Source organism: Anopheles merus, chromosome X (assembly GCF_017562075.2).
Source record: "Anopheles merus strain MAF chromosome X, AmerM5.1, whole genome shotgun sequence".
Classification (NCBI taxonomy): Eukaryota; Metazoa; Arthropoda; class Insecta; order Diptera; family Culicidae; genus Anopheles; species Anopheles merus.
In genome coordinates, this window is record NC_054081.1 from 10,558,490 (window position 1) to 10,573,395 (window position 14,906).

General features: G+C 45.7%; 1 protein-coding gene across 1 annotated transcript; it reads left to right on the forward strand.

Moving 5' to 3' along the window:
* Positions 1 to 13,297: 13,297 nt before the first annotated feature.
* LOC121598075 lies at positions 13,298 to 14,693 on the forward strand. Its single transcript, XM_041924613.1, has one exon. The coding sequence runs from the start codon at positions 13,486 to 13,488 to the stop codon at positions 14,128 to 14,130; it is 645 nt and encodes a 214-aa protein (XP_041780547.1). The 5' UTR covers positions 13,298 to 13,485; the 3' UTR covers positions 14,131 to 14,693.
* Positions 14,694 to 14,906: the final 213 nt, after the last annotated feature.

The following is a 14,906-nucleotide window of genomic DNA, read 5'->3' on the forward strand; positions in this document are numbered from 1 at the left end:
GTATAGATACGAGTCTTGGACCATCTGAGTGGAAGATGTAAACGCTCTGGGTGTGTTTGAGCGGCGCATTGAAATTAAGTTTGTCTCGCATAGCCCAATGTGGAAGTTTTCCTAATCTTTGCTAAGAATATTATTTACTGATTACTCCTCCTGATTATTCTTGGCTACTTTTTTATTTAGGTCATTAATTTCAGGTTTGTATGTCTGTTTTTTGTCAATTACTGCACCCGAGTATTTCATATTTGTAGTTGGTTCTTTGTTTTCATGGTCTATTCTGAGTGTAACATCAGTTTTTACATTCCGCCTAGAGATTTTCATGAATTTGTTTTTTATTTTTTAATTTTAATTCACAAATTCTAAACCATTTACTTAATGGTTGAAGATCTATTATGTGTTTTCTTTAGCTTCTTGTAAGCTAAAATGTATACATGATCATCGTTTTTGTATTAGATAAAACCAAAATGGGACACAGGATACTTCCATGAGTTACATGTAATTTATTTCGTAATGAACTTGGCTCCATGTGTAGAAGAATATTCTTTGAGTTCTTCTTTGGATGTGGCTCTTGAATTATTGTATTTCTTTCTTTCGTTGAATTCCAAATGTTTTAAGAGTTTCAATTAAGTCCGGGTCCATGAAAATGTTGACATGATATCGACAATAAACACCCTGAATTCGATAACCTATCTGAGGACGTGATTTAAAGAATCTCCCAAAAACAGATACGAGTAGAGAGATTCGTTTCTCTTTGGTCTATTGATTCTTAATCCTGGTGATGGTCGTTTCTAGAACATTGTCGGTTGAGAAAAGCCTGAGTAAGGAAAAAGATGGGAAACACACAGAGAATGCTATTTGCATTGAGAAATACGCTCGAAATTAGCTACAAAATTTGGTAAAGATCCGTCTTGGTGTGAGATTAAATAGAGAAAATAGAGGAAATAAACACACAAAACACACACACACACACACACACACACACACACACACACACAGGATGCTTAAAACGTCCATGAAAATATGTTATTCTCTCATTTCGTCCCACCCCCAAATCCTTTAACAATGATCTATCGCACTCATTTCGTGGTGGCACTGGCTAAACACCGTCTGGCTCAGCGAACGGTTTGCTACTTTCCGTTTTACTCCGTACCGTACCGTCGAATGAGAGTGATAGTACGTGAAGAAGAAGTAGAAGAAAAAAACGCACGCTCACACAGTAATTGGTCTGCATATGGCAAATTAAATTCCATTACGAATTCATTGCCAACGCGCGCGCTTCAACGCGCCCACACCCGGCGGCGGTTTACACGCATTCGTCGCACCGCAGCGAAATGGGTTTTCAATTAAATGTAAACAGTCGGTTTCCGGCTTTCCGCGGCGTGGTGGTGAAATGTCGTGCAGGAGGAAAGGTGTATGCGTGAATGTGTCGTTTTTTTTTGGTAGTGCCCAGTGCCCGTGTGGAAAGCAGTGTGTGTGTGTGTGTGTGTTTGATTCGCCGTGCCGTGGAGTCCTTAGCGACTCAGTCAGTCAATTTGTTGAGTTGCGTTTGCATTTTTAATAAATCACTCCGCTTTTTTTTGTTGGCCTCTTCTTATACGTACGGCACTCTTTGTTTGGCATTTGTGTGCGGCTTTTGTTGTTGATTTAAACGGGTGGCAGTTTCTTTTTTTTTTGGTTTGTTTGAAAGAGTTTAAAGGGATGCGGGGGCGTCAGCCGCCCTGGCGAGCTGGCCGAAATGATTTATTTATGTTTGCGGCGGTGGTGAAAGGCGATGGCAATGAAAAGCATTCGGGATAAGCTGAGCTTGTGCGATGGGAAGCGAAACGGGCGTGCGGCAGTGGTGTGTTGGGGCAATCACCATAATCAATTAGTCGGAAAATGGGATGGCACATGGATTTCCATTACGCGAAGCATTTCATTCGCAATGTGACAAGCTTCGATTGTTGTACTTGGGTGAGGTACATTAGAGGTAGGTGTGGAAAGGGTTGCAGTACTGCTTGATGCCAGAGTAGGATAGAGAGAATGTAAAAATACAGAGAGGAAGAGAAAAAGCAAACTTTTGTAAAACATACCATATAACATGGGAAGACATGTCAATCTCAGTAAATGAAACCAGTTTTGTCCTCCGCACCTGTATTGTTCGGAGCAGCACAATGCACTAGGACTGGTACATTCACCGGATGTGGCTTGCACGCTGTATGAATAAGTCAATTGGGTTTTGTCTGAATTCAGTGACGCTTCCCGCACTTCCAGCATTCCGCCGAATAAGATATTTCTGACTAACAGCAAAAGATTCATATTTATTCGCTAGATGCATAACAGAGGCTTCAAAAAGCACCATTTTCTTTCACGCATTCAGCATGCTCAACACGTTGCCAGTTTTGCAACCCTGAACACAATTCCTATGTACAAACAAATAATAACCGCTTTGCCCCTAAAAGTCACCAACAGCAAAATTGCAAAAGTGTGTATTTCCTTGTGTTTAAACCGCGCACTTGAAAGGATGCAACAGCGGTGTAGCGGATTTCCCAACCGATCCCACCGGTCTCTACCGGTTTTGTGGAGCAGGTGTGCCTCCGGTTAACTCCCATGGTACCCGTAATCGTTCCATCCCACTCTCTTGCCTTCCGCCGGCTGTGTGTCACCTTGTGGTACGGAGAGCAAATTAAAAAACAATAACTCAACAGCTAAATCCATCCCGGTACGTATGGGGTGCGTGTTTTAAAAAAAGGAAGAACAAAAAAAAAGCTCGCCGCCACTGTGCCAGCGGTTCGCGCGGTAATGTTGAGTGCTGCCGAGAGTGTGGACATGGAACAGCGATTACCGAACCAAACTCAAACCGTAACATAGGACTGTGGCTGAAGGTCGACAGGGGAGCAAACCCGGGCAGCATAACAAAGACCGTCAAATGAAAAAAAAAAAAGAAACGAGCGCTCCTGGTTTTAATTTAATCCCCAACGCTCGCTTTCGACGCGCTCGCTACACTTTGTTTTTAATGATTAATGGAATACCATCCAAATAATATTGATGATCCGCGCTTGGTGGTGGGAGGGGGTGAAGGATGGACGACACACTTACAATCCTGTACCGGTGTTGCCCTTTCTTTCTGCTGTTACCCTGCCTACCAGCTAGTGATGGGTAAATGCCTTTTTTGCGGAGTCAGATCGATGCGACTTCGGTATCTATCACTGCTACCAACCATTCTTAGCGTTTTGAATAGTGATCTCTGGATGTCTGAAGCGCACGCAAGAGTCTGATTCGACTCCGGCTATTGAATCGCTGATTCTTAAGAAGTCATTTCATTTTAAGATTGGCAGTTTGAGCAGACCAGAGTAGGCAGGAGTTGAAGTCGAAGACTCCGATCGACTCCAGCCAACTCCAAACGACTCCGCACGACTCCAACTACGGAGAACTTCGACTTCAGATGACTCCTGACGAATCAGGACGACTCCGGACGACTCCGGACAACTCCCGACGATTTCAGATAACTCCGACCAACTTCGACCGACTGTAGACGACTCTTGATTACTTCTGACGACTCTGGATGACTTCGACTCCAGACAACTCCAGGCGAACCCGAAGAGCTTCATACAAATCCAAACAGCCCTGTATAATGCTGTAATGACCTACTTTTCGAAGTCGGTTCCGAAATTTTCTGAGCCGGATCGGAGTCGACTCCAGTTGTTTGCGAACTTAACCCACCACAAGTTTGCATGCTTCTTTCACATAACTGTTATCACATTTCATTTCCCCTGGACTGTGCACCCAAGACTCTGATTCGACTCCGGCTATTCAATCGCTGATTTAGTCCGGAGTTGGAATTGTCCAGAGTTGTACGAAGACAGTCGGAGTCGGAGTCGACCGAAGGCATATCATTTTGTGGTATTTTTTTTCTCTTAGCTTTGCCCGTGCACTTCTTATACAGACATTTCATTTTAAGAATAGCAGTTTGAGTACACCAGAGTAGGCAGGAGTTGAAGTCGAAGACTCCGATCCACTTCAGCCAACTCCACACGACTCCGCACGACTCCAACTCCGGAAATCTTTGACTTCAGATGACTCCTGACGAATCCAGACGACTCCGGACGACACCGGACAACTCCGGACGACTTCAGATAACTCCGACCAACTTCGACCGACTCTTGACGACTCTTGATTACTTCTGACGACTCTGGATGACTCCGACTCCGGAAGACTCCAGGCGAACCAGGACAGTCTCAGAAAATTCTAAACAGTCCTGGGTAATGCTGGAATGACCAACTTTTCGAAGTCGGTTCCGAAATTTTCTGAGCCGGATCGGAGTCGACTCCAGTTGTTTGCCAACTCAACCCACCACTAGTTTGGATGTTTCTTTCACAGATCTGTTGTCACATTTCATTTCCCCTGGACGTCGTTTCGGTACCTGCCAGCTCCGCACAATTAATATGCACCAAAGAGCTGAAGGCTTGAAACCTGCGAGCTAGTGTGTACATCTGTAGTGGTAAAGAGCCTTTCGTTCTACCGAACGAAGTATCAGATTGCTGCATGCTTTAATTTCTTTCGTGCTGGTGTACGTACCCTTATTTTTTTTTGGCTTGCTGCTGTTGCTCCATTTCCGCTATATATTGAAGGATTCGTTATGAATTGCTGTACTTTTCGCCAATATTTCAGCACAGAAGCACTGACAGGACCGGACAGACGGTAATCTTAAAAGTTTTCAGCAGAGAAATGAGAGGAAAAAAAACAGAAAACCGGGGAAAAGCAAATCTGTCGACGAGAGATTGCGCGGGAAAACAGGATGACGGTACGGTGCTTTATGGCGGTTCCACTGAACGCTGGCTTTTTTTTTTATTTTTGTGTTGCAAAAATCGGGATGAGTTGATACTCGGTGAAGCAGAAATATACAGCCACCAACACACACATACACAGTCCCACACTCGGATGGATTAGGAGTTGGACAGCGAAGACTACACTTTGCATCGAGTTGCAGCGAGCTACGCTCTAGCGGATTATGACCAGTTTGTTTTTTCCTGTGTCTTAGCACGTTTCTTATGTATTTTTTTGCTGTTGTTGCGCTTTGCAAAGCTATTAGGTCATTTATTTTAACCCTGGAAGAAAATGGTAGAGCTGCTTTGGAAACTCAAATGAAGCTAAGTTTGGAGTTTGGAACCGTGTAAAGTTTTAATGCGCCAGCTCCGCTTTGAACCGATGCTAGATCTATTTCCTTTGGGCGGAATAAGAAACGATGCTTACAAACAACTGGTCGCAATTGCGAGCTGAACGTAGCCTTGCTGGGTATCACGTACCAACAACCTTCAACAGTAGATTAACCATCGGAGAAGCAATGAACCAAAGTGATTTGTGTGCGATGCATCATGTCAAACTGATGAGGTACAAACGATGCAAACTTCGAAAAATAGATGAAAGGTTGATAAAAAACACATACACAGTTATAATCCCATTGTTTGAGGTCCTGTTCGCATAATTTAAGGCTCTGCATCATCAGCTCATTAGGAATACAAATGAGCTAATCGGAAAGCGATACCCTTCAGCGAATATACCTGACTGTGCAGTCTTCGGCTAGAAAGAAAAGAGTGGCCTTTACGAAACGTTCCCTGAGCTACCGAGCACTAGCACGTATTATATTGAGCCTTGTGGGTGAGTTCTGCCAGCAAAGGGCTGAAGATGCACGTGCAAAATGATTCGGTGTCACACGTCAAGGGAAACGAGCACATCCCCTTTATTTAGACGGCCGCACTGCCAGTTTACCGGGGCGTTTGATGGGTACGCACTAGGAAAGATATGCGTCCCTGAATTGTGTATTTGGTGGTAATGGTTCAACCGCAGGATGTTTAGCAGGTGTACATTCACTATTGACAGCGTCACGGCACGGTAGATTACATGCGGTATGCGAGCTTTACACTCATGCATTGGAGCAATTGGAGCTAATAAGAGTTCTTTTACGTGGGTTTCTTGTTTTCACTAATTTATGTGGCACCAGCCAGGGAAAGAAAGCTTGTTGATTATATTGATTGGCTTATTGAGAAGCTTTAGTATTTAGTATCTTTCCTGCAAGGCCATTCAATGCGTCTGTTAAAAGTACTTTTAGACGATGAGGATCTGCAAAGCCCGGTGCAGTTCGCCGTATCATGACAAGAACATCGAAGGCCTTACTAATTACTATGTCCAGATGATCAGTTGCACATCTTCGATAGCATATGAATAGGATATAACATAAGACGAGTGACTGAAGGATATAATAGCACATTTGGCAAGACATAACAAAAGATAATTAGAGATATACACATGATGAGTGAATATTTAACAGTCTTGGAAGAGATACAGCCAGATAAACTAAATATTTTTAATATTTCCACATACATCAGGAATGTATCTGGAAGCATGAAGATTATATCATTGACATACAGGATGAATAATAACGGACTAAGTGTACTGCCTTGAAGTAACGCCAGATTGGTAAATGTAAGCTGATGGAAAAGAGATATGATCCTAATTTCACACAACAGGTACGATGAGTCAGGAAGGTTATGCTATTATAGGCAACAAAAGGTATCCTATGCCGAGCTTCTTTAGTTTCGCAACGGTAGTAGCGTGGGACATGTGGAGGCCGACCTTAAATCGGTGTAAATCGTATCTAGCAGACCGTCGGGATAGAGGTGACCAAAACCAAAAGGGACAAAACACATAACATTGGATGTAATAGATCGTTTAGATACGAGGTCATGTTGATTGGCGGGTCAGTAATTACGGGCATAACGAAGTAGACGGGAAAGCATGATGGATTCGATGATCTTCAAACAAGCATTTGGATTACATATTTTCCTGTAATTGGAAAACTATGTTTTGTCTCCTTTTTTGAAAACGGGTGCTAGTGTGTAGTGACGCGAAAAAAAAAACACATTCCTATCTGCTTCTTCCCATCTCATTAGTGCATAGTGCAGTAGTGTTGCAGAATTTTGTTTCCAATTATCGATACAGTGTGCTGCGTAGGTACGATACCATCGAAAAAACTAACAAGCGAAGTTACTGAATTCCCTCTCAAAGCAAAGCTGTAGCCTACACCTCTGTTAGGTTAGGCCTACATCGCCAAGCTGTAAGCGATGCTATAAAAATTGCTCGCAACCTACCGTGGGAAATATCGCGGAATCCACACACTACCGGCACCGAAACGTCACGGATTAAAGAGGTAAGCGCCGGGATAAGTGTTTGACGTGATCAAATAACTACCCGCCAGATCAGGCAGCTTTCGAGGCTGCATCTCAGCGCGTCAACAGCGCTGGGCCATAAATTCTCCAGACTTTCACGCACGGGTTGAGAGGTGGGGCCCACCCGAAAGGCAGCAAAAGACGATTGTTTTTGCCGTCAGCGAGACGATGGGCAACATGAACCGCATAATTAATTATTTGTTCGCTAGTTGGGGCAGCCGATATCGTCGGTCGGAAGGTACTGCAGGCTCATTCCCCGAGATGGGTATCTTCTGAGGCTAAGGCTGCAAAGACGCTCACATCAAGGCCGCCAGAGGTGGTGTGCGAGATGGTCTTGTGGCAGTTTTTTTCTGTTCTTCTGGCTTGCTGGCGTGCTGCGCTAGTGTGTAGTGACGCGAACAAAAAAAAAACACATTCCTATCTGCTTCTTCCCATCTCATTAGTGCACTTCCGGTCCTGCTCGAGCTCCCGGGAATTCGAACGAAAACGGGGAACAAAACCGTTGACTTTTGTGCGAAACAGGCGGCGCAAGCGAATGGTCGAAGAAAAATGCCCATGCCCAGCAGCCGGACGCTCCTGCCCGACGATGTCTTGTACCGAACAACATGCAGGAAGGGAGGGATCGCGCGTCCTGCAGACATGCGGCGTCGCCATTCGTTGCACGCGAAGGAAATAAATGTACGGCGGAAATGGACGGAAAATGCTGCTTGCGCTGCTACCCGAGAGGCAGGCAACAAAAGCCTTGTTATCTCGACCCTGCTTTCTCCGGGATAAGACGTCGTGGCTTGCGAATGTTGCTGCTGCTGTGCGTTTGTGCAGTGGCGTGTTGTTGCTGGAGGATTTTTGTTGTTTTTATTTCTTGTGTGAGCTAGGTTGAAAGTTCATCTCTTGATAGTTGGTGTGCGGCGGGGCGTAGAGTGACAAACAAGCGCGTCGGTGGGCGCAACGGAAGTGCGCTTCAAAGCTAGTTCGCCGCGTACTTTTGCGAATAGTGGCTTCCGTCTTGTGCTCCGTAAAGCACTCGTCGGACCGTTCAGCAGCAGCAACGGCACAAGCACACGCTATTATCTGTTCCGCTCCGGCAGAGTTAAAGTTGGCGGCTCTCTGCCCCGGGCAAGGTCCGTATGAGGAGTGAGCAATGAAACCTCACTTTAAATTCCTTTCGCACAAACAACAAATTGGAATCGCCATACACGGTGCGGGAACGGGGCATGGTTGACAAATAAGGGCACATCAATTCCGCACCCAACAGGAACCAAACCGTGGCTAAAAGGTACATGAGTGGCCACCCTACTGGTGAGAAATGACCTCCCGAAACCAATCGGTTGAGAAATGTTGGCCCCCTCCCTTCCAGACACCCCTTAATCCATTCAGTCATCAACTGGCGGTGACGGTGGCAAGCCGAGGTTTTGCTCGGCGTCGTGCTAATGGGAACCTGATTTGGAGGTAAGCTCTGAAAAGAAAGGGAACAAGTCGCGGGCACAAAAAACTCAAGCTGTAACTCTCAAACTATCACACAGGTTTTCTATGTGTGCAAAAAGTCCAAAGTTACCAAAACATTCGCTGGAAAACGGTAATGGAAAGTTTAATTCAAAGATTAATTTAAGTAATAAATTTCAGGGTGAATTTGCTAGCCTTTTTCCATGGATTGTAGAGTCACCCTGCCACTTCTTCTTGCTTTATTTTTATTTGCAACCAATGAGTTGTTGGAGCTCCAGTGTGGTGATGGGCAAAGTTGGCAAACATCCGGTGTCGACTCCAATCCGACTCGGAACATTTTGGAACTGACTACTGGAACCAACTCCGCACAGCATCTGGAGTCATTCGGAATCGCCAAGAGTCGCCTGGTGTCGGAGTCATCCGAAGTTGTAGTGGTCTAGGGCGGATTTGTTCGGAGTCATCCGGAGTCGTTCGGAGTGGCCCGGAATCACCTGGAGTTGGTCGGGGGTCGTAGTCGTCCGGAGTTTGACTCCGAATGACTTCCAAGGACTCCGACCTGGACGACTTAGATTCAGGATGACCCCGACTTCTAGTGGAACTATTGATTCTCATTTTGCCGGAGTCAGTAATGGACTAACAACAGTCGAAAATAGATGAACTTGGACTCCGGACGACTCCAGACAGCTCCGGATGACTCTGACTCCGAGTGGAACCATAGGTTCCCATTTTGATCGATTCGGTGACGTACTAACAATAGTCGGAATTGAATTGAACTTGAACTCCGGACGATTTCGGACGATTCCGGAAGACTCTAACCCAGGCGACTACGACTTCGGATGACTCAGACTCGAGTTGGAACTAGTGGCTCCCATTTTGCCGAAGCTGGAAACGGACTTACAATAGTCGGAATTGGATTGGAGTCATGCGTGTGCTCCAGAGAGCACATCACTACTCCGGTTTTATGGCAAAGTTAAAACGTTTTACTGTTTTTTTCCTCTGGCACGTACCTCTGCAACACCCGTCAATCGATGTTGTGAGTTCTTATGTGAGTTCTTATGTTAGTGTGTGAGTGTGTAGAAGCATACAAAAACATTTTCGAAAAAACAAAAAAAAAAGGGAAATAAAAGTAGGATTTCTCCTCTGCAAGGTTTGGCAAGGATATAATCCGTCCGCTCGCATCCGAAAAAGCAGTAAGAACTTTGCCTAGAATATGCATAACGCAGCTGTTTCACACCCGCAGATGAAATTGATGCCGACCAATGTGTGTGCCCGTGTGCAGGTGCGTCTCTGCGCTCGGTGTTGAGTGACTTCTCAACCAGCCAGCTGGCCAGGACAGTCCCGTGTAACTGGCGAGTAGTATCCCGACAACGGTAAAGTTTGAGAGGAACCTGCCAACATAACAGCTTACTTTAAAGAAAAACCCCCTGAGTGTGGGAGCGAAGGTAACACTAGCAAAGAAGGGTTTTTTGTTTCATTCCCCGCTTCTAAGAGATGACGGTGTGAAGCGTGATGTGTGGGAAGAATGATTTATTCGCATATTCGAGGGGAAAAGCTATCAGTTGGTTTCGGAAGGGCTACAACCAGGCAGAAAAGATTAAGTGCTACACATTCGGTTTGTCTGGTTGGTGTAGTTTGTTTCTGCCCAAGGCTGAATGGGGTTTAAAGCATTGTGGAAACAATATTCTAGAAGATGTATGTGTGTGCGTGAGTTATTTGTGAATAAATATGTTCATTAACGCATGCGGTTCATTCATATCCTACGATCTTTTCTTCCTAACACAGAATTCCTCCGTCCCAGGGCAAAACGGCTGCCACTCAACAAATGACAACGCACAAAACAGAGAACCATCTTCAGTTGGGAAAACAGTAACTGTTTGTTGGTACGATAAAGATAAGGCGGTGACTTGTCAGCTGATTACGGTTATTATTAAAGTAACATTGAAAACGAAGGCTTGGTTCCGCAATGATAAACGTTGAATCAATTAAAAAACACAAATTCAATTACAAATTCAATTACAAAAACCGTGTTGAAAATGTGTTTTCCTTGAGTAAATCACGCAGTACTTAAACAGCACAATGAAGTTAATTACCAAACGGTTCCTAGAGAATGATATCAGCATTTGTGTGTCTAAAGAGGATATAGATAGCCAGTGAACATATCATCGACTTAAAAAACAGCAATCACAACTATGTACCTGATGGTATTCAATTTTGAATGATCAGGATCAATTTTGAAGAGTGACATACTCATGGATCTATGGACACCACCTCTTCTATGTTCCTATGCACTTCGGGAAGCTATTTGCTCAGTGGAAACTATCTTGGATGACACCACTGCTCAAAAAAGGCGAATAATCCTCCACAAATAATTATCGTGGCATATCACCACTGTATACTACAGCCAAGGTTCTGGAGATGCTATTTTATGAAGCCCGGCTTCGTCTCTAAACGACCTGTCAACACAAATCTATCTGAGTGTTGCACTGTGTGCCATGAGGCTTTTGCAACAGGGTGTCGGGTTGACACTATCTACTTGGACCTGAAGGTGGCTTGTGATCGCGTGAACCACAGTTTGATTCATGTCATGTTTTAGCGTTTGGAGTTATCAGCATTATTATTAGGTTGGTTGAATTCTAATTAAAAAGAACTGAAACTATTGTGTCAGGATCAAAGCTGTTACCTCAATAGCTATTCAGCTGTTACCTCAACAGCACCATTACTATTAGGTTGGTTTAATTCTAATTAAAAAAAACTGAAACTACAGTGTCAGGATCAAAGCTGTCACCTCGATAGTCTCACAGGGGAGCTAATAAGGATCGTGGCTGTGCTAACTATACATTAATAATGTTTTGTTTTTGCCTAGTCATAATTGTTTAATGTATGCTGACGACCAACGGATTTTTTATGTCAATTCGTGAGTCATTTGCTGGCGCTGAGCTCCAGAAGTTAACAGATAGGTTTTGGGAATGGTCTGAAACTAATTGTCTGTCGATCTCCGTGAACAAATATACCGTGATACGCTTCAACCGTTTGAAACTCCCTATTCAATATAACTACAAGCTATTAGATGTTAAACGATCGTTTATCATTCGCGATCTAGATAAACAACATCTTGACATACAACTCGATTTCAGCGTCCATTACCAGACAATTGTAAGTAAAAAGCACAAAATGTTAGGCTTCGTTAATCGCCATTCAACAACAATAATGCATTCTCATTGCCTTAGTTCTCTGTATCCGGACAGTACTGGAGTTGTTGTTATAGTGTTGCTATAGTGTAGCTATTGTGGGCCTGTTGCTATAATGTCCTTACTCTTTGTTTTGCAATAAGAAACGAGATTCTGTAAAGTAAAATACATTCTCTGGATCTTTAAAAACACGCCGCGGCCCTGTGCTCTTTACCGTACGCGGTGATTAATATTAGGAATTAGATCTCTCACACATCTCCGTGTGGTTGCTCAGAGTGACATCCATAACACATAACATTGACACCCCAGATCTGTTGTCAAAATTAGGTATGAATACTCTAGCTAGGATTTCAAGACCCTATGGACACTTAAGAATTTAACGTAGGAGGTGACCTTATAGCTATAATGAAATTATTTCGTGTTTGTCTCGCAGCTTTAACAAATTTATATTTTGATACCAATATTCCAATCGATATGATTGAACATCTCTCAAGCTTTATATAACACTCTTGACCCATAGTTACCGCGTAGTGTTAAGATAGTTAGTTTAAGTTGGTGAGGCTACTATAAAGACCATTAGGTTAATTAAATAAATAAGTATAACACACAAACAAGCTGAATTCACTTGCCAAGTGCAATCGTGTACCAGGAGATTGATGTGTAATTGTTTTAACAGTCAACTTGAAGCAGCTATCTGCTTCGCTATCACCACGGTTGGTTAATTAGCGGTATATAACATGCTTATTGCACAATCGTGGGCAATAAGGCAACGGTTTCCAGAAATAAAGAAGTAATCATTTTGTTGTGACTATTGTCTGGAAATTGGATTTCTATTGGATTCCACGATGATGTAGAATGTAATTGCACAAACACACCGGCCCAATTGCCCGGCAAATGGAAGTTCCTGTTCCAGCGTGACATAAACAAGCACTAGCATGATGCATTCTCGCTGGCACATTTTTAATCTCCGGTTGCTCGTCTCGCTTACCCCCGGTGTGCCCGGCCCGTGCTGAGTGTTGTTGTTATTGTTTGGGCGCTCATTATCTGGCCCTGTAGCAACCGGTAGCAATCAGCCGGTAGTTTGTCCCAGCATTTCTCCACCCAAACAAAAACCCGGCCTACCGTCAGCCAGCATCCGCATTCTGCAGGCCCTTATCGGGTCTAATGAAATTTAAATAAACAAATGACGATTAGCGCCGGATGAAGCGTGTTGCCGAGCGGCCTGACACTGACGCATTGCCCGGCCTGTTGACTGTTCGGTCGTGGTGCAAGAGAAAGAGAGCAAAAGCAGTGGCATCCTAGGTGGTATCTGGGTGCACCTGGGAGCGCCGCTGATCCGATTGGCAAACATGCGCACGCGGTCGCGCTCGGTGCAGCCCCCGGCAACTTCCGATATTTATCGCTGGCTCGGATCCTAGCCGGAAGTCAAAGCCTAGCACAAACAGCCCAGGGCAGGACGGTGTGGCACCGTATAAAAGCTGCCCGCCGCTAGCAGGCAGCATGTCAAAAGGTGTTTAACACTCCGACGCGATACACGATCCACCAAGCCAGCGTATATCGGCACACATCTCGCAGCTACCCAGGGAGCCAGTCGCTCCGATACAACCGCACCGATCGACCATTCCGCGTCACCTCCATCAAGCAACCACTCCAAGATGAACAAGCTACTCACCGGTGGACTACTGTTCCTGCTCGTCGCCGGCTCGCTCGTGTCCGGCTCGATGTTTGGCCCGTTCGGACCGTTCGGTCCGGCCGCTCAGCTGCCGGGCGCGGTCGGCGGCTATCCGGGCGCGCTTGGCGGCTATCCGGGCGCGGTCGGTGGTTTGCCGATGTACCCGGGCCGCCCAGGCGTTGGACAGCTGCCCGTGTACCCGCCGCTCTACCCAGCCGCACCGATGCTGCCCCCGACGCCGGCCATGCCGTACGCTTACGGTCGCGCCGTGCCAGCGATGATGCCAGTTGCGCCCCCGCCGGCAGCCAACCTGCGCACCGTCGCCTCGAACACCGACGTGCTGGGACGGTTGGCTGTGGCCGACCTGCCCGAGGATTTGCAGCAGCGCGCCCAGGACATGCAGGCCGCCAGCGAGCAGGGCTTCGACGCCTGCGAACAGATGCTGACGACGACCGGCTCCTACTGGCAGTACAAGCGCTGCAATGCGCTCCAGCTGCGCACCGTCCTGACCGCGGCGAAGGCTCTCGAGCAGGAAGCTACGGCACGCTCGGCCGCCGCCGCCGCCGCCGCCGCTGCCGCCGCCCCCGCCGCTGCTGGGGAGCAGGGTGCCGTACCGGCGCAAGCCTAAAACCTGGAACCCCACTCAATCGCTCTGAAGGATTAGAAATCGGATCGAATCACCTCACGCCTGGGTAAGACCCATGCGTGGGAAGACGAGACAGGCTCGAGACAACGAAACCATTTAGCGAACCCGCCGGTAGACACGTGGGGGATTAAATATTAGCGCAAAGCCCATTGGAACAGTTGCAGTGCATAATTTATTCGCCTCGGACCTGGGGCCGCGGGCGTACAGTACGCCGTGCGTTTGTGTCTTGCTGTGTGCTTCTGGATGTAAATTAAAAATGTAATAAAGAATACACGATTGCTGCTAAAGGGAATCTATTGGAACCTGTAGCGTACCTGCAGTGGTATCGTACTCACAACAACAACAACAACAACAACAACAAAATGAACAAATCATCATTGTGTGTTTTATGATAAGCACGAGAATAGTGGGGGGTACTCCCGTTGAGCTAGATTCGCCGTGGCATTGTTAAACTTATTTGCTAATTGGATGCTGTGTTTGTTACTTTCGTGACAAACAGTCGCAAACAGGCATGAAAACAATACAATTCAACGATGTGATGCGCATGAGAAGGGTAGTCTATACATTTTTTCGCTTTTCGACGTTGGTCACAGTGGTGTTGGCAAAAATCCGGAGTGAATTCTGAACCGAATTTGAAAATGTTGTAGCCGACTCCGGAAGAAAGGTCCACCCAGCAATATCTGAAGCTATTTGAAATCGTTTGGAGTCGACTGGAATTGTCCGAAGTTGACTGAAGTCGGTCAAAGTCATTCGAGGTC